Source organism: Anopheles darlingi, chromosome 2 (assembly GCF_943734745.1).
Source record: "Anopheles darlingi chromosome 2, idAnoDarlMG_H_01, whole genome shotgun sequence".
NCBI classification, from domain to species: domain Eukaryota; kingdom Metazoa; phylum Arthropoda; class Insecta; order Diptera; family Culicidae; genus Anopheles; species Anopheles darlingi.
In genome coordinates, this window is record NC_064874.1 from 36477446 (window position 1) to 36497188 (window position 19743).

Consider the following 19743-nt stretch of genomic DNA (forward strand, 5'->3'; position numbering starts at 1 on the left):
CTGCCATCTTCACAAACGTCCAAAGCAGCGAGCGACTGTCTTGTTGGATCTTCCGGTCGGAATAAAGAAGGTTACTTCAAGCGATCGGAAGAACATTGATGCGTTTGACGGGGCGTGTAATGATGATGACGCTTGTAATAAATGTATAAAATCAAAACTACTTCCCCGTCGCGTCAATGCAAGTACGACAGAACCAACGCCAGCGAAAGGGCAGACGTTTTCCGATGGAATTCATGGCGTCATCATCGGAGGAAGTGGTTCGTTAAAAAAGGGCCACAAAAACCATTGCCAACGGATGAAGAGACGAATGAAAAACAGGAAGGATGAGCTGCGTCTGAATGTGTGTTCCAATGTGCTGACGGTTATGACTGCAGTCGAAACGACGGCGCGCGTCGCAACCTCTAATCAACAACGGCCAATGTCCCCAGTGCGGCACATGAGCGCCAGAGTTGTTGATTCTAGTTCGGTTGATCGTAGCGGTGCGTGGCATTTGCTGCCACTTCTTTAGCACTTGATGACTCATCGCGGGCTGTATGTAGCGCTCGGTGTGGGTATCATACGTTTTGATCGAAGCATTCTTGTCGCTTTAATGAATTCGATACGCACTGTTGGTATCTAGTGAGAGTGAATGGTATTGAAACCATGGCGTCACTATTGAAGGCGATTTTTATTCCTTTCAATTGATCGTTTTTAATGGGCCTGTTAAGACTGGTACACATGATACAGAATCGTATTTTAACGATTTGCTTCACTGGTTGTCTTGAATTTGGCTGGTAAATATCAAAGCAAGCTTTTTTGTAATATGTTGTTTCATTTCCCCGCATTTTCAAACGCATCTTCCGATAATTTTAACAATCATCAGATCATCCTTGAGATACAATTCCTATTTTGCCGTTAATTATGAAATAGAACAACATCATAAATGTTTAAAAAAAAATCATATTTAGCCGCGCTCTTCACTTCAATTTAATGTCTCACATACATAGTATGGATATTTCGAAATGTCTGCTTTGCTATCCGACCCTTCTGGAGCGCTTAAATTTAATTAACAAAAGAAGGTCGCTCATTTTCTGGATCTCATTTCAATCGTCTCATATAATTGTAATTTTCATTCAAACAAAATTAACAGAGAAAACGAATATGAATATGGAAAAGAAAGGAATACAATCCTAAAAAACAAAGCCAAAGGCAAAAACGTTTGCCAAATCGATCAAGAAGAAACGGTCTAGTAACACTGTTAGTGTGCCTACCTTTTAACCAAAATACTCTTTTAATTACTGCATTTGCACTCCATTCGCAAATCACGCTCGAAGCGCAAAACCTGGCCGCTGCTGTTGCACCACAGTAAAGAATGTGTCCACGGACCCAAGCACCAAACGAGCCTCTCCTTTCTTTCCTTTTTATGTGATTTCTCTGGGTGAAGCGGCAGATTTCAAACCCCATCCCAAAGCTCCATCTATTCGCTCATGAACCGTGGTCTCCCGCGTGCTGGCAGGCAACACTCCGTGCTCTTCCGTATCGTTTTCATTTCGTTGCTTCCCCATCGCGTCTGCTGCACCCCCAATTCGGTCGAATGCAAAAGCTGCCACTGGCCGCTTTAACGGTCACTGCATAGCGGAAAACTTCGTCGATCTCTTCAACAAGCGGCTCGATGCCACTCGAACGAACCGTTTCACTCGCCCATTTAGGAAGATGCTCGACCCCAGTGTGTGTGTGTGTGTAGTTTTGGTGGGGCGAGGGCACTTGTGGCGCAGAAAAGAGGTGGATCGTTTTTTTTTTGTCCAATTCTCTCTGTGTATCTTCACCTAACGAGTGCTTCATCGACATGCCACAACGGTCCATCCACCTTTTGCCAGATGCATTCAGTGCGTCCAGTGCAGGAGGTCAACTAGGGTGGACAGAGGGTGCCAGGCACACACACACATGCCATATGTTGCGGTTTTCTAATCGCGGGCGTGGCATCATCGACATGAATGGTGTCTCTCACTTTTTTTACCAGGCATCATCATTAAAGGAAGATGCTTTTCAGCAACACGTTCAGCCTCTCGACCGCCTTTTGGCCAATGTTTTCGTGTGTGTGTGTGTGTGTGTATTCATTGAAGTGATACAATGCGTGCTGTTTTGTGCCTCGTTCGGACATCATTATCGGTGCTTTCGGGCACTTCTCTGTAAGTCTTCCCCATCCCACTGGCTAACACTTACTGACCTCCACCTTATCCGCTGTTTCTTTCAATCCGCGAACTCAGTATGAGTCTGCACAGTACTCCGGAGCTTCGCCGATCAATCTGCTATACGCCGAAACGCTTAACGCAAATAAACTCTGTCGGCCAGTTTTCCGCGCACATCCTCTCTGGTCGATTGTAGAGTGGAAAATGCTCGAAACGCGCCTGGGTTTCTTATTCAATATTTTACACACACACACAAACGCTAACCAGACTGGGGTTGAGATGGAGCTTGGGTAAAGTAGCAGCAACAGCAGCCACGATCATCGAACAATTGGCCGTTAAAGATCCAACCCAGCAGACAGTAGGCAGCCCGTTTGCGTGGCCAAATTGCGGTCTCCAACAGCAAAAGCAGAAACAAAATGGGTAGCCCAAGGAAGAGGGTAAATAGTTTTCCCAGCTTTTCCGAATCTACCCCACCTCTATACAAATGGTTCGTGCAGCAGCTGCCCATTAATTGATTGTTGTTATTAGCGCCGGATACTCTGATTGTGGCGGGAGATGAGATGAAGAGTAAAGCGAGGAATGTTTGGTAAGCACACGACGCCACAACGATCCGAGGAGTGGCCATTTGGCCTCAAAACATGTTTGGTGGAAAACGGATAGCATCATCATCATCATCATCGTCTGGGTTTCGGGATTTTTCTCTCGTGTCAGTTGCCAAGCGCATTGGATGGCAAATGAAAGAGGTAGAGGAGACGTAAAGAAGATGGCTCTGGTGCACCTGAACCCGGGGTCGCCAATCGATCGCCAGTGTTCCGCAAGCGTTTGATTGGGCCTGATGCACCGTGGATCCATTATGGTTTCCATTATTTTTTTGCTGTAGGCCACGGCAGCAACTATTTGGCGTCCTTCAACGCTCAACACGAAACGTGTCCCCTCCGCGTGTCTTCGCTGCAAATGTCGCACCGTATCGACCCAGACTCCTCCTGTGTTACAAGATTCACGGCTGTGTATCGATTCGGTTCGAGGAGAAGCGACATCCGCAGTTCCAGAGCAGAAGAGACCCTTCCAGAGAAAGGTCTCCACACATCTCGCGACTTCCCCTCGCGCCACGGTGTGTGGATGTCAAGGACAGCTTCCAGCATGATATCCATTGCATGGTTTCGTGCCAAGTCAGGCCAGAGGACCAGGGAATATGGCCATGGCAGGCGGATAAGGCACCGGAATGGCACGTTTCATCACGTGACCTCCTGCTTTGCCGCGTCGTCGTCGTCGTGGTCGTGACGTCGTTTTTATCATTCACCGTATTAGGACAGAACCGGTGTCCGCCCCTACTCGATGTCTGAGCAAGAAATCATCGGAGAACTTTTGCTGCATCGCGCGCGCGTGTGTGTGTGTTATGGTTACGAAGACTTTTCGTCTCGGTCATCTTTATCGTCGAGCAATGTTGCGGTCAGGATATACCGAGGAGGGGGCCAAGTTCGTATATCAGACTTGTGTTCCCTCATGGATGCGGTGAGAGGCGTATCGGTATTGCAGCAAAACTGAAAAGTTCTTCCTTGGTCTGGTCACCACAACACCACGCAGTGCGCCAGTATTTGCCAGAAAGCGGCATAATCTAAGTTGGCGTTGGGGCTTCAGCCGAAAAGGGTTCATGTCCGGGGCGCTTAGGCAGCAAAAAGTTGTGAAATGTCAGCTGTGGAATGGATTTCTCTTTCGGGCAGTTTTGTGTGAGTTGGGGGTTAATATGGTACGGTTTGGAAGTTGTTGCATATGTGCTTGTACTCTCATTCATAGATATGGAATCGTTTCATCAGTTGTTTCGTATCGCAACGCTACTCACTGGTTGCATGGACGCTCAACAAACCTACTTGGATCCGGATGTCGTATGACAGATGTGACCGTTGATTCCGTGGCGCTAATGTTGATCATCTTAATGTGAACCTGCCGAACCACTTTGCCAATACGAATTCCCGAGATCACGGATCACATCCAGCCACTCAGAAATACTGGACCCCGTGTTGAGGTATGCATAGGTATCACTATCGTGTTGGCCAGTAAGATCGAATATGTTTGCGATGATCCCTAGAGACATGGACACCAGCGAGATCGGTAACCGGGTGCCAGATGGTTGCGTTGGGTCTGACTCAACCAGACTACCACCGGGTGAGGGGCAGAAACAGAGAGAGCGGGAGAAGAATGTGTGTTTTCCTTGTTTTCATCGGCCATCGGCCAGTCCCAGATCGGTCTGCCACCATATGGTAAACAGTGTTTGTATTTCTTCCAAATGCAGACCCAGATCAGGGGATCATCATCGCCACCATCGACGCAGACTAGGTTCGGTTAGGAAGGGGGAAGGTGCGCTGTAGCTTTAGCTCTCTCGTATAAATAACTTTCGCTATTCGCTGCCGAATCTTAGTGATGGTGGTGGTGATGGGGCGGCTGTTGTTGTTAGCATCGGGCACCCAACATCAATTCTGCTGTTTGTACAACCCGATCTGTGTGTCCGATGATGATGGCAATGGCAATGGCCGTTTCTGGAGGGTGAGAATAATTTTTGCCAGCCCAACCCAATGTCCCGGGCACACCGTGAATCATACTTTCCAATCAGCGTTTTTCGATGAACCTAGCTAGAGCATGTAAAACGTGCTCATGTATAATACTCTCCACAAGCACTCGGTAGAACTCATCAGAGCCGCATCGCTCGCTCCGTCCGAACCGCATAGCGTATGCTGCCGAGGATTAAACATTCAGCGGCCGCTCGCTATCGCCCGCTTATCACGAAGGATTATACATGAGCTAATTCCTTCTTCTTCCCGCCCTATCAACGTCCCTCAACGAGTTCAAACAACAGTCCGATTGGGCACGATGGCAAGCTGCAGCGGCTTGCTGTCTGTCCACGGATGATCCGCTCATCGCATTTAGCGCATGAATGATTAGCTTAAATTTCCACTTTATTAGTGCAATCATTTAGATTAAGACCTTGGCCGATGAGATGGAGGGGAAGCGTGCCACGACATACCCATCCTGTCTGTGTACCATCGGCCTCATTCCTTGGTAATTTCATAAATACTGCCTCCATGTTACCTTCCTCTAGTGGATTGGAGTGAGCTGAATACACCGTAACCCTGTATCGCTATCGCTACATAACTCTCATCAACAGTGTTGAAGCCGGTATCGTCATTTGCAGCGGTGCAGCAGCTTTAGAATGGTTCGGGGCAAGGACAGCAAGCGATAAATTAAACCATGATGGCGCATCGTCTACGAGGCGACATGGTCTTAACTTAACTAGCTAGTATGTTAGAAGACCAGCACATCCCGTTGCTTGGTTCCGTGGCACGTGATTGTTCATTTGGTGAAGATTGATCTTGAACTATGTTGTTGAGACGAATCAGGCAGTAGTAAATTGTGTCACCCATTCCCGAACCCCATTGATTTGAAACCTGTCTTCAACCTGTCCCCATTTGTTGGCAGCACAGCAAAGCAAGTTGTCCGATCATGAGCCTCGTGATCGTGCGCTTATCATAGCAACATTGTACTGTGTGTCTCATAGTGGAATTGCAAGTATACGCGGTGCCTGGAATCAAGCATTAAACTTCTTCTTTTCTATTCTGCCGTACCACCGTAGGCCAACAATTACTGCATGCCAATTCCATCTACGATCATCCATTTCCATTCGGTTTTCATTACGAGCTGAATCCAGTTGGTCGACGAACAAACGGCACGCGCTATATGGCCGATAGATATGGTGGTGGAGTGCGAGAACGGCACGAGATTGGCGCGAAACGAACGAACGCCGATGATGTTGGCGCAGCTTGCCGCAGACGCGTTTAAGGCCAGTGCTACCAATGCTGCTGCTATCTCCATATAATTGGAGCGAATTCATCACGCACATACACACACGCGCGCAGGGAAGCTGGCTCCAAAGATGGCAAAGTAGAGGGACGCGGACACGGCCGCTGTAGTACAAGAGTTTGTTCAACCGGCGGTTCTCGTGGGGTTCAATCATTTGCAACGCCATCGTCCATGTACCACCATTTCTTATCGCGCGAGGACATTCGATAAGCGATCATTTTGCCGACGTTACTGCTGCCGGTGGATGGTGTAGCTGACCGTTGTACACTCATTCCACCGGCAGGGAACTTCCAGTGGGTTGCCCCGCGTTGTAGCATGACTTATCATGCCGGGACGCATGATCGTGTGCGTCTGAAGGGTCTCTTGATAGGTGTATATGAAGCGGAACATGAGATCACATGATAGATGGCCGTTCCCTCCAGAGGCCTCACTCCAACGTGGATGCGCGGTTCCGGTGTGACCGGAAATTAATTGCCAACTCTATGGTCCGGTTCAGCAAAAGATAATTCCGTTGAAGCGGATGAGATCGAGAGCATGGACAACGGCGGCGACGACGACCAGATCTGATGCAACGGTTTCTACGATCTGCCGGGTTCCGATCGTGCTGTCATCGTCGAGAGTAATAAACGCCGTCATGATGGCAATCAAAGCCAGAGGGCTGTATCTGCAGCTGTGCAGCGGTTAAACGGTTTTAACCGGTTCGCCTCAAGCCGTCCGGTGATAACAAAGTGAAAGTGATAGTGTAACGACTGGTGGAATGATTTCAAATGGCCGCTCTCATTTCAATTGCACCCAGACCAGAAATCTCACCGAAGCACTTTCTTCATTGGATTTGCGTTGTGCGTGCTTGTTGGGCAGAGCTGATTGATCTGCGATCAATTTATAAGCGCTTCATAACGTAATGAAAACGATGCTTTGCATTTTGGGAGCGTTTTGTTAATGTTGATCGCATGTTGGCCATTTTTTTGAAATAACACTCGTTAATTGCAACGCGGTAGAAGTGATTGTTCGTTTTGTTGTTAGTGGCATGGGCTCGTCTATGGATTCCGATACAGTAATTACTATACACCATAAACGATTGCACTTAGCATTATTTCGAAACGGCTATTACCCGTACATGGTTTGCTTCCGTTTTTTTTTATCTTGCGACTATGAAGTATCACAAACCTAACGAAACTCATGCTGCGGCAGTTCATTGTTCTTTTTTCGTGAGATTGTCTTCTACAAATGCAGAAGAGAAATCTGTAACAACAGATTTAACGCTTAACGTTGGGGACTAGAAGAAAATCTGGTGATCCTCGGTATCTTATGTTGATCCTTTCTAAAGACACACGAAGAAAACACAATCGGAAGGCCACAAAGACACGGTGTTTGTAGCGGGTAAATTACATTTTGCGGTCACTCCACGTAACAAGCACATCGAAGCCAAGATTGTGGGCCATAACTTCTGGCCGAAAGTACCGTTTCTACAATTTATTAACGATGCACCTCAACCGTTGTCGCTACCGGCAAAGCCTAGGTCATCCAAAACCCCACCGTACCTTGCTTTATGTATCACTTTCATGCGGGCCCATATGTGTGAAGCCTTGAGGAAGCAGACCGCGACGGTAAAGGGTCTCTACGCAAGCGTACACCGACCTCGAACTTCTCGTCCACAACGGTCACAACGGTGAAGCTTTCGAAATACACTAGAAGATGAAGAAGAAGAAGCAGAAGAAGTATCCAACGGATAAGGCCACCGATGATGCGCTTGCCCGAGGGAGTACCACAAACAGCAGACGACTTCTAATGTTTAACAACAATCAATGATTGAGATGATGCAGAGGGAAAAGAGAGGCGCACTGGGCAGTCGGTTACGAACGGTCATTGTTTGTCGAAGAAAACATTTAACATCCCTCGGCCCATCGTCTGCCGTCGATGAAGAGGAGACACCCCAGCACCCTCGACACGATGCGAGAGTTCGTTCGGTTTGATAGTCGAGGCGTTAAATGGTTTTTAGGGGCAACTGAGACGTAGGACACGGACATTCGTAGTCGTTGTGCTACGCGTTTGTGACGCATTTGACTTAGCAGTTCGCGGTTGAACCTTATGGCTGTCATAAAAACCGGGAGCGTTACCACCACCGGCGGACAAAGCCTGACCCACTCGGCGAAACATGGGTACAAGGTGTTGAAACGTGTGTCTTTTGGGGTACTATCGGTGGTCGGCGTTGAGCAATCGGAGCTGCTCTTCATACTCAGTTCCTACAGCGCTGGAGCGCGAACGGATGAAGTAAATGTGTCGGAACGCGCTGGACAGACTGGAGCCAGCGTGATATGTGGTGTGTGGGGATAAGCCGCAAACGGGGCGATGTAACAATGCTTCTTGTATCGAGTTCCCGACCGCTTCTTTTGCCCTCACGCAGAGTATAGTTGCTATGTCCGGTGGTGGTGGCGATGTTCCGGCATTACTGACCTCCTTTTCTGTAACCCGGGATCGGTCAGAAGCAAGTGTGTCAGTCGTCAGCCTTAGGCTTTAGGGCACCTTGGCCATCGGCCTAGAGAGCATAAGATGTACGTACGCCCGCGAAACCAAGCTGAATCCCGATGATCGTCAGGGCATGGACATGGCGGGAGGTGGTACCACGGCACTCCAAGGGGGCGCCAAAGCGAAACGAAAACTCCGTTACCCCATCGGATCGTGCGTTTCGTTTGGCCAGTGTTCTCTCCTCGCCCAAAATGGCGGGGGTAAATACCGGTCGATCGATCAGTTATGCATGATCCATGCGCTTATGCTACGATGCGCCGATGGTTTTCACGGGAAATTTCTTCAATGCCTAACCATCCCCCAAAAACTCTCTGTGGCCCAAAACTGAAGACGTAATTTATTGGCTTCAGTTGTATGTGGCAGTGTGCGTTCGGTTCTTCTTACGCGTTTTGGTTCGTAAGTGCGGCTGAACGGCGTTTCTGGAGCGAGAAAATGAGTGGCATAAGTTATTCGAATTAAGTCATCAGCCTTCGTGTACTACCGTCTCGGTTGATGTGGGTAGCGGAAGACGTCGGCCTTCGCTTACCGGCGAAAGAATTGATTTTATGGCGTGATGCACAGTTTCCCCGATCCCCAAGAGGACAGAGATCCGGAAGAAAGGTTCAGTTTGATCTCTCCCTGTACGAATGTGGCCGTCGTTAGTAACTTTTGGGGTTGTTGGGTGATGCATCTTCAGCTCACAAATAAATTAGAATACAAACATTTTAACATTTTCTAACAAACACTCAGTAAAAAACCTTTTTGAACCTAGAGTTTCAATCAGGGATTTCAAAGATACACAGGGGTATTACTTCACTCCATGTTTAATTAGGCCAATTCATAACAAGCTTGCTTTGTTGTTAGAATCTGGATATAATTGGTAGAATTTGTTTCCGATTCGGAATCAAATGAAATCACAAAACCAAATCCATTCTGTAGCACTGCATACGCTGATCTAAGTAAACTGGATCCTTTAGTTATACCCTAACACTGATTACTAATCCAACGGGCTGCTCCCGGAAAGTACTGCGCCATTCAACATCGTTTTAACAGGAGCAAAGCATCGTTTTGCTGGGACACAGACGTTGCTTCCGGTGCCTATTGTTTTGGCACACGCGCCATCTTAATCGGGGTTGAAGGTTTGATAAGATGAGAATAATGCACCAAGCAAGCGCGCACGCCTCAGCGATCCAAGCATGTGCATTGAAGCGACTAACTAGCTGATAAGAGAACGCAAATGTTTAGCTCCTAGAACGAGGTAGAACGGGTGAGTGCACATTCGTTCGCCGGGAGTGGTACAGTTGGCCAAAGAAGAATTTTCTGTTTTTAGATTTTTTTAAATAGTTTCATAGCTCTAAACCATCCATGTGCCCGCTTGTGTTTTCAATTTTAGGTCCATGTTTTCTGCAGTGCCTCTTCCCCGGTGAAAATGGTGCACTAGCGAGAGAATCACTTTCAGCGTAAACAAATGGGAAAAGTTTTGAGATGAGCGCAGTGCAAAAAGAGCGCAATTTCTTATCATTTTCAAGACAAGATGCTACCGCGTAAGCCTGGGGTGGTAGGTGGCGAATATGGAATAATCCATCAACCAACACAAGAGCTGGCTATAATCGCCATCGCCACTCAACACGCCCAAGCGGCGGTAAAGGAAGTGATGAATTCCTATTCCAACGCCGCAACAGCATCACATCCTACACCCCGGAGCACCGGAAGCAATCGGGCCGTCGTTTCAGGTGGTCCGATAGTCATGGTGCGCTGTAGTATCCGGAGGCGCACGGCCAGTGACCACCCGCGCGTGTAAGGTGTGCGTCACCAGCACCGGGCGTCGCCGTCGTCGAGTTACTTCAACACTTCTTTTTCTTTTCACATCCAGCGACCGGTAGCGGGTTTTCTGGGCAAACACCGGCCACTTCAGCCGGGTCCTTTATAAATATTTATGAAAAGCGAGCGGAGCCTGGTTGTGCGAGCGGAACGGAACGGTGGGCTCTAGCATTCGAAGGCGCCCTCCCCCATTTGGGTTTCTTTGGCATCTCGCTGAATGAAAGACACTAATGCCTCTTCCTCCCACTGTCGATGGCTTGCGGCTTCTTCGTTTTCATACGTCTCCGCGGAAGCGCCGCTGTGTGCCGCGGTCACGGTGCATCCTGTCTAGTCTTCCAGTCGTCAGCTATAATTTTTTTTATTAAAATGTTTCACTTCTTTTGCATTGAAATTGCCACTGGGGGAGGAAGAGTGTTTTCGGCCGAGAAGGTGACGAAGTGAAGAATCCGGCAGGTTTGTCGTGGAACTACTCGCTTCTGACCTTCGCGCGTTCTCGCGTCCTCTAAAAAATTAAAAAAAAAAACAAAGTTTTGTGTGTCGATCATTAGCGTTTATCTTTACTAATTAATTCCACTGGCAAGGTCATGAGGACCGCGATGTTCGCTCCCTACATGGTTGCAAAACAAAAAGTTAAATTAGGTCGATATAATAACGCGGGGAAAGTTGAATGCTTTCATTTGTTATCAAACAACGCTACAGCTTGAAATGATAATGAATTGACCATTTTTTGATGAACAAAATTAATTAGAACGGCTCGTATACACGCACGCCCGACATCCTGTTCTCGTGATAAGCTTTCAGGCAATGATTCACATGCGCCAACGTTCGCTTTAGTGGGAGTTGAAGGTTCTGGATGCGCTCACGGGATTGTCAGCACAACCGAAAGTTCCTCAAATAACGTATTGCGTCACACCATAGTGTACGAATTTTATGGCTTCCCTTTGCACTGCATTGAGCCTTCGCTTTTTATGCCTTCAGCATGTGCCATTGGTGCAGCAAAGAACGGCAAATTTGATTGCCTAAACCAGTTTTTTTGTTCTTTCGAAAGTTTAAAGTTGTGCCACAGTTGTAGTTGTTGTTTGGATTGAACTAGGTGTTGCTTGGCTCTTATTGCTAAGCAAGAGCTGGTTTCAAGACAATAAGAAGTGTTATAAATGCATCTTATAGCCACTATGGTGCTCCAGCGCATTTCTTTGGGTGTGATTTCTCATGGAAGTGCACAAAGCGGTGTGTCGGTTTTTGATACTCAGGGGCTTTTGGCGTTGTTCTAATGGTTTGAAAAACTGCAATTGCATAAACTTTACTTAAAGGTATACAAGCATTTGATGTTTGTGTTCTACTCAGGCAACAACTTTTCTACGTGGTGGTCGGATTTAAAGTCTTTTGCTTGGAGATGGAAAAGGAACCATTGATAATGTTTTCTAAGTTCGTTTGTGTACGTTACCTAATCTTGTTAGAATCGGTTCAACGAACCTACAATTTAATGACATTAGACTAGAGCAGTAGGTTCTTTCGGTTGTTGTTGCTTTTTAAGTACTTATTGTACTTTTTTTAAAAGGACATTTTTTTGTAACACCAGACACCCAAAAGTACCCATAGTTTTGTGCTAGGCAATTCCGTGAGAAACCTTTGGATTGCATTCTGTGCAGGGTTGCATTTTATCTTTACTATGGTATTTTTCAGCTTAAGTTTTTCTGCATACTGTTTCTTTTTTATGCGCGTTAAGCCGCAAACAAAGGTATTTGACGCTTGCTTTTAATTTTTCTGAGTTTAAGGAAAGGAAGCAACCGTTTAAAATGGTAAATAGTGCAACCCTAAAATCTCACCCTGAACGATACCCCTCCGAACACCACCGCCGAACCTTGACTGCCGGTTGATACCGTACATCGGATTACCTCGTAACCGAAGGAAGTTCCTTCGCGTGCGATGCCGGTCATTTGCCCCCGGTATATTAGTCATCAAGGCAATCTTTCGTCGTCCATGAGCACGCGCGTCCTGTGCGCTTTCCTGGGATGCCAGGACCATCACCGTCACCACCACTACTACCCACATACTACGCCGGGTTCGGGTGCCGGCTACATGGCAGTTGGAGTTGTTTTGAGCCGTGCCGAATTATTTATTGAACGGATAAAAAGGGGTTCCAAACGTGGTGGTTCCACTGCAGAGAGCAGAGCGCCCTCGGGAGGCCCGGTTGCCGGAAGGAGGAGTGTGCCTGTGTGTATTGGTGACGGACTGGTGTACGCAACATGCCAAAAGGGAAACGACCACGCGGCCAGGAGCATGGAATTATGAAACCATGTGGGCCACATCGCAGGCGCACTAGCGAGTATCAACTAACCACCAGAGCTCTCTCTCTCTCTGTGACACACACACCGACACTCTCCAAGAGCAGCATAATGCACACGAGAGAGAGAGAGAGAAGGTCAGCGGAACCGGCGCAGGAAGCTACCGGAATGGAGGCACCGGCGGCACGCGCGCGCCCGCAGAGATTGTCACACTTTTGTGCGGTCTGGAGTTTTGTGGCGCACAAGTTTTGGGACGCTCTGCTCTCTCTCTTGCTCGCGTACCATATAAGGTCGGTGCCGCTACATGCTAGTCATATGTTATTTCGTTTTTCGTTCGTCTAGCGCAAACGCGCGTCAATCCGGTGGCCCCCTGGTAGTGAGATGTTGTTCTGGATTCTTGGTCGAAGTCACCATTGGTTTCGGGGTTGCTCGGATCATTCTCATCACCAGGGTGAGAGTGAGGAGATGGGGCACGATGTTGTTTGATGTGGCTTTAAATATGCTTTGTTGCCATGGTGTGACCGTAACAGCAGCAGAAGGAAATGGCAGATGTTTGTTACACTTCCGGTGGTTGGAGGTGTCGAGCCACGAAAAACATGTGACAAACCGCGGCAAGGGATGGGTGCATCTTTGTGCATCCACCTCCAACCGTCAACAACTGCCTCGACGTTCGAGGAAACAATCGTGGCGTCATGCTGATGGCCTTCTATCCGGATGGGCTATGCGGGTGCGCTCGAAATCTCACTCCGCCGCAAAGGCGCATATACCGTGGCCGCCGAGTAGAAAGTGCAGTTTCTTTTTTTTTTATCTCCTCAAAATCCTTGCCTTGTCGCGAGGAGGCGGGGAGAGTAACTGACACTGAACGATATTATTTATGCGTGTCAGCGAGAGGAGGTGCCCGTTTTCTACGAAACTCGAACCCACGGCCGAATTCGGGGTCGCCCAAATGCACCGGAGGGGGGCGCCAGACAAAACGCAAAGCGCCGCCGGACGTAGGCATTGACGCGTGCTGCAGGTTTGTGGAGGAGATACCGGTATGAAACGTGAGATTGATTTAAAAGGAGACATTTCCGGACGCAGCACCGTGCACAGCACAGCGTCTGCAATGGTGCAGCAGTTGGAAAGAACTGCAGACAAATGCAATTGCACTACGAAAGCATTGCTCACGTCAGTCGCGGTCGGTTGAAGCGATGAGAGGTGATCATTTTAGTCTTTCTTTTTTATTTATACGCTGTCGTATGCGTTGCACTCTGCAATATCTTTTGTCGTTCGTTATTAAATGAAGTATAATTAGTATTGGCGAGGTTGTTCCATCATTTCGGATGATAAATGGTTATGTGTGTTCTGAATTGCATTCCATTATTGAAATGGAATATGATAATGGATGATTAGGACATTCAGGATATCAAATAGCTATTCAATCCGAATTTCGCAAAAAAAAGGTTGCACTGATTTGATATATTGAAGAGATATATTTCCCAATGATATTTTTGTTTCTTTTTTCGATTCTTCGAGATTATACTTATTGTTTACCTGCGATCCGATCACCTTCGCTCAATTTCTTGCGTAATTCGATTACTTACCTCGTCATGATTGGGCTGGTCAAGCGTAATTTGTTTCGCTTGCAAAATCGAACATCATATTCGCTCAATACAACCCAACAACCTTGCCTTCTTTGCATATGTTCAATGGCATGGAGAGGGTAACGCAAACATTTGCGATGATTCGCGATGGTAATCAAATTAGTATCCAAATTTTTCGAAAGTGAACCAGGTCACTCGGTGCAGAGCGCATCTTTGCATAGACGGTCAGTTCCTTAATTAGCAATTCGTTGAAGGAAACCAAAGGAAAGCCTCCTGGCCAACATGACCACCGGCCACTATTGGTTTCAGCTGACCCACTGACGCTGGTGCTGCCACTGCCGTGCGCTGCATGCCCGCGGTCAACGATGCGCCAGTAATTTCACTTGCAAGCCACGAGGTCGCCAACCGTCACTCGCAGTGCCACTGCAGAAAGAGCCAATGCCCACCCGGGCGTGTCCTTCCGTTGGAGTGCATTTGTACGGAGGTTATGCAGCTTTCTTTCCCTCGTGACGTCCTCGTTTCGATTCACAATATAAACCGCCGTGCTTTGTGGCGTCGTCCAAGCATTGCCTAGAAGCCTATTGCCGCCAGTTGGTTATTAGGGGACGGGGTTAGCTGAATTGTGTGCAGGTGAAAGCCTGCTTTCTTATGCAAGCCGCCGTAGCACGAGCACACGGGACGGGACTAGCAGCAGTGCAGTGCCTCAGAACAGCGTGCTACAATGCATCGCAGCGAATAGAAGACACGGCAAGGGTTGCACGCTAATGATAAAATTATTATTTCAATTGCGACCCACCACGGCGAGACGGATCCGTACGTCATTACCCTTACTCCACCTCATTTGGGTATCCTCTCCATCGCCGGTTCTACAGCGAGGGGGGTCGAACGCAGTACGCAGAAGAAATTCAACTACCACCACCATCGCCAGATACGATACACACCATTTCGATGATCGATGGCTGTTGGGGTGGGTGGGCAATTTCTGGTTGCCGCCATTAGTATAACGCACTTCGCCGATGCCGCGCTACGTGGGTGATGAAAACATATGCCTCAGAACCAGAGTACAAGTGAGTGCGGTCGTCATGTCGTAATCATCGTCATCATCCCCCCCGTCGTCGTCTTCCTCGTCGGCTTTCGATGCGAGAGAAAATCCATTAGTGATCGTTGCGACATTCGACGACCCGCGAGATGCTTTACGATCGCGATCGAGTACAGACCATTACTGTTATGGTTCGATATTTATTGCGTGTTGCATCACGGTCACGGGGCAAAGATTGTGCCCGAGATCAGGGCTGCGCTAGGCGTTTGTTTGGTAATTGCGGGCAGCTGAAGTTTTTTGTACCCTTACGCTTGTAGCACATTCCAAAACACTGCAATCGCATTGGCGCCATTGAGGGAGAGTGGAATGTTTATGATGGTTTTTTTTAGGAATTGGAACAATAGCAACGTCTAAGCTGCATGGTGTTGCTGGGTTATGATTGCTGCGATCATCCGTACGCTAGATACTAAATTGGAGCTATAGGGCCCTATTGCGAGTGTCTTGTCTTGCAAACGAGACTGCTGTACTACTGCTGAAAAAACTTAGCAGTCTTGTTGAGCTCTTATGAATGAACTTGTGATTTTTTACAGCCAGATTTTAAAACAAATACTAATACTACCAAATTAGTCACCAACACCACCAAAACCCAACATCTTTCGGTCCAATGGCAACTACGACCAAAACGAAAAAAATTACCATTTTCAGTCTCGTTTTCAAGACTCAGAGTCTGTTGCTAAAACCTACCAGACTGTGAGTCTTGAAAACGAGACTGAAAGTCGCGTTGCTATTGGCCGGAGGAAGTTGGTTTTTGGTGGTGTTGGTGACTAATTTGGTAGTATTAGTATTTGTTTTGAAATCGGGCTGTAAAAATTCACAAGTTCATTCATAAGAGCTCAACAAGACTGCTAAGTTTTTTCAGCAGTAGTACAGCAGTCTCGTTTGCAAGACAAGACACTCGCAATAGGGCCCATAATAAACTAATGTCAAGCACCTGGGCTAGGGTAAACCTGTGATGCTAAAAAGTATGTTGGCATAATGTATTAAAAGTGCAAGGGTACTCTCATTACCGTCTACAAACTGTGCGTCATAGTGGCTGCGTGGTCGTTAACTGCTGTTGAAGATCATTCCGAATGTAAAGACTGATCTCTACATTTTGCGCCAAGCCTTGACGTAGGCTTTGTATGCTTAGTTCCTGTAGGAACGAACCTGTGTCATTGAGTGACTGAATGTCTCTTTAATCTTTCTTTTTTTCCTTCTTTCCTCAGGGTGTCAACATAAAGCGAACCGATGCGTCGCAGTGGTGGGAGCTGTTCGATACGAATACCTGCCGGTTCTACTACTACAATGTCGCCTCACAGAAGACGGTGTGGCACCGGCCGCAGAACTGTGATATTATCCCGCTGGCCAAGCTGCAAACGCTGAAGCAGAATACGGATCCGGGTGAACGGAAGGAAGCGACTCTTCCGCACCATCACCACCACCATGGCCATGGTCATCACGGTGGTAGTGGTAGCAGCAGCGGTGGTGGTGGTGCCGCCGGTCTCGGCAGCTTAGGTTCCATTGGTTCCAGCAAGCACGGTGGTAGCGGAACGGTAGGCAAATCCTGTGGCCACCGTACCACGACGGGCGTAACGGATTACCGGGATCGCGATCATCATCATCGTAGCTCGAGCTCCGGCCATCGGCGTGGCGGCGCTGGTGCGGGTGGAGCGTTGGATCATCGTAGCAACAGCGAACTCTTGGCGAGCCCACAAGGACGGCACAGTCTGCAGCATAGGTAAGGGTTTCTTTTGGCTTTTTGTGTCCTTTCATTCAAGGTCGGAGTCGGAGCTGCCGTTGTCCTTTAGCGACTTTTTAGCGGTCGTGTCGCAGAGCGATGATTAGATTGTGAGATTGTGATCTCATAGAGTCTCCCTCGAGAATGGCCTGAGGTAGCAGATTCTTCCTGGATCTCTTTGGCAAGGCTCTTAGAGCAGCCACAAGAACCACAAGAGTACGTCGTCCCACACACCGCCTTACCGTGTGGCCTGTGTTCTGTGGTTCATGTGTATCGGATTTCAGTTTTGTTTTTTGTGTTATCTATTGCCTATTCTCTAAGGACTCTTTTTTCTTCTTTTTTCTCTCTTTTCTTTTTCTTCTTTCTCTGTTTCTTGCACGTGTCCTTGCTGTCATTCTTTCCCACCATCCCCGCCGTACACATTCGTTTCCTTTGGTTTCGTTCTTTATTGATTGATCCGGATGGTTTCTCGGATGGATTTGGGTTTTAAACATTTATTTCTATTTCCCCATCGTATGATTCCCTGTAAAATGTTGAATTGTAATGTTGCTGCCCAACTATCGATCGTACTGTATTTCCCCGGAACTTTTGTGCGCCCCCGTATACTCTGCCCTACATTAATACTCCTGCAATATGCCTTTTGATAACGTATCCGTAATCGTGTGATTGTACTGCTTGTGTGCTGCGTGTATTATTGGCAACATTTTTGCTGTTTTTATTTTATTTTTAAATTGATCTGTCATCCGCCCTAATGCTATCGCGTATCGAATCGCCGAATCTCGATCAAAATCTCTGTTTCTCTGTCTCTCTATACCGCACCCGCGGGGTGCTTCTGCTTTTGCCACTTACGCATTGTAATGAATGCTTCCTTTCGTGTGCTATTGCTCGGTGTGTGATGTGTGCGTGTGTGTGTGTGTATTTTCGTGGCACTGAATCTCTTCCTTCGTATCCTGTCCAATCGCACGGAACACAAATTCACTTATTGTGCTGCTGCTCGGAACCGTCCAATCGGTTTTTCTTCATCCTAATGCTTTTCCTTCGCGTACAAACACTTACACACACACACCAACACCAACACCAACCATGCTGCAAGCAGAATGCCCCCAAAGCTCATAACATCCACACTGACTGACGGTTGCCACTCGTCGATCGGTCGGCTGGATTCGCACAAATTTTGCAGACACGGACAGCACACTCCCGGTGGAACCGGACGTGGTGGAATCGGAGGTAGTAATCTGTCCGCACCACCACCGCCGCCACTGTCGGGATCGATGCGTAGTAGCCAGCGCTACCATCAGCCGGCGGGAATCCCCATCGTCAACAGCAATCATCATCATCACCAGCATCATCATCATGGTGCGAATAGTGGAGGAAGTAGCAACAGCAGCCAGCATAACAACTGCAAGTCCCCGCTTGACGGTAGCCTGTCGACGAGCAGCTACCGACGGCTGCACGGTACTAGCGCACCTGACACCACCGGTGGCGGCAGTCTGCTCCGATATGGCAGTGGTTCCAGCGGCTATGGCACGAACGGTCATCATGCCGGGGCCGGTGGTACGGGTAGTAGAAAGCACAATGCTGACAGTAGTAGTGGGTAAGTGCATGATTGTAGCAGAGGATATGTTTGCGGCGCGCGTATCTTGTAAGACGGAGACACGGATCCGGACAAGGATGAGAGCTATTCATCGTGGGGAAAGCCACAAGCCATCTGTCCGTATCCGTTGCTTCGTTTCCTAGGATAACATAATTTCCGTGGTTTTTGGAGCTCGGTATATGGTTCCGTGGGAACCTTGTAGACCACCTGAGTCGCCGTGTGCATGTTTTGTCTTGCTGTAGATTGATGCACCTGTAGGTAATGTCGGAATGTGTTGTTTGGTTAAGTGTTTTTGTTTTTTTGTTTTGCTTGGCCTTTCGTCGCATGCTTTTGCTTTCATTGTTGATCACGCATTAACCGCTCACACTAGATCTGGCTAACTGCAGCGCTTTCTCGGCTTGCCTCATGATGAACCTTCGCTTACATTTTCATATGTCAAACTAACTAATCCTAAACTTTCCCTTTGTTTTGGGAAGGATTTTCATCGGAACGTAACGGACAGGAACCATTTAATCTAACATTTCTCACTCCATTTAGCGCTATCTTGGGGGGTAGGAATGTGGAAGCACATTATTGTTCATGTCGGTAGAGAGTCGGTTGCTAGATCCTTCAAGACAGTACCAAGGTCACTAATTTCTTGCTCCTTTCTTCCATTATCTCTCTCGCTCACAGTTACCGGATGCTGCAGGAAAGCTCCAGCTCACACAACATTCCCCATTCGGTGATAGTTCCTTCACCCTCGAACACTTCGGCCTCGGCGATCAGCAGTAGCGAGAAGCTGGCCACGCTGTCCTCGCTGCATCACTCTTCCGCCCTGCCACCGCCACACCAGATGCTGTCCTATTCGGTCTCGAATTCGTCCGACCTCGGTGCCGGTGGTGGTAGTCTCTCCTCGCCATCGCACTCGCTGAGCACGCCACAGTTCAAGAAAAAGTTTGGTCACGGCGATGGCAGCTCGTCCCGTTCGTCCTCGAAGGAGGATGGAAGAGCCGCCAACCTTGGCGTAGTAGTGGGCGCCATGGTGTCCAAGCATGAAAGCTTTGATTACGGTGGTAGTGAGTGTCCTGTACCTAACGCACAGGAAGCGAATCCGATATCACTAATTGGTTGGTTGTTTCC

General features: G+C 48.0%; 1 protein-coding gene across 2 annotated transcripts in view; it reads left to right on the forward strand.

The window, feature by feature from the left end:
• LOC125949988 (hornerin) overlaps positions 1–19743 on the forward strand; it is a 29597-nt gene that overhangs the window by 6325 nt on the left and 3529 nt on the right. The window contains exons 4-6 of one of the 2 annotated variants that reach the window (XM_049677517.1): positions 16519–17030; positions 18127–18624; positions 19297–19679. In XM_049677517.1, coding sequence (XP_049533474.1) covers positions 16519–17030; positions 18127–18624; positions 19297–19679 — 1393 coding nt within the window. The remainder of the gene's footprint in view (positions 1–16518; positions 17031–18126; positions 18625–19296; positions 19680–19743) is intronic. The other variant, XM_049677518.1, reaches the window with a different exon arrangement.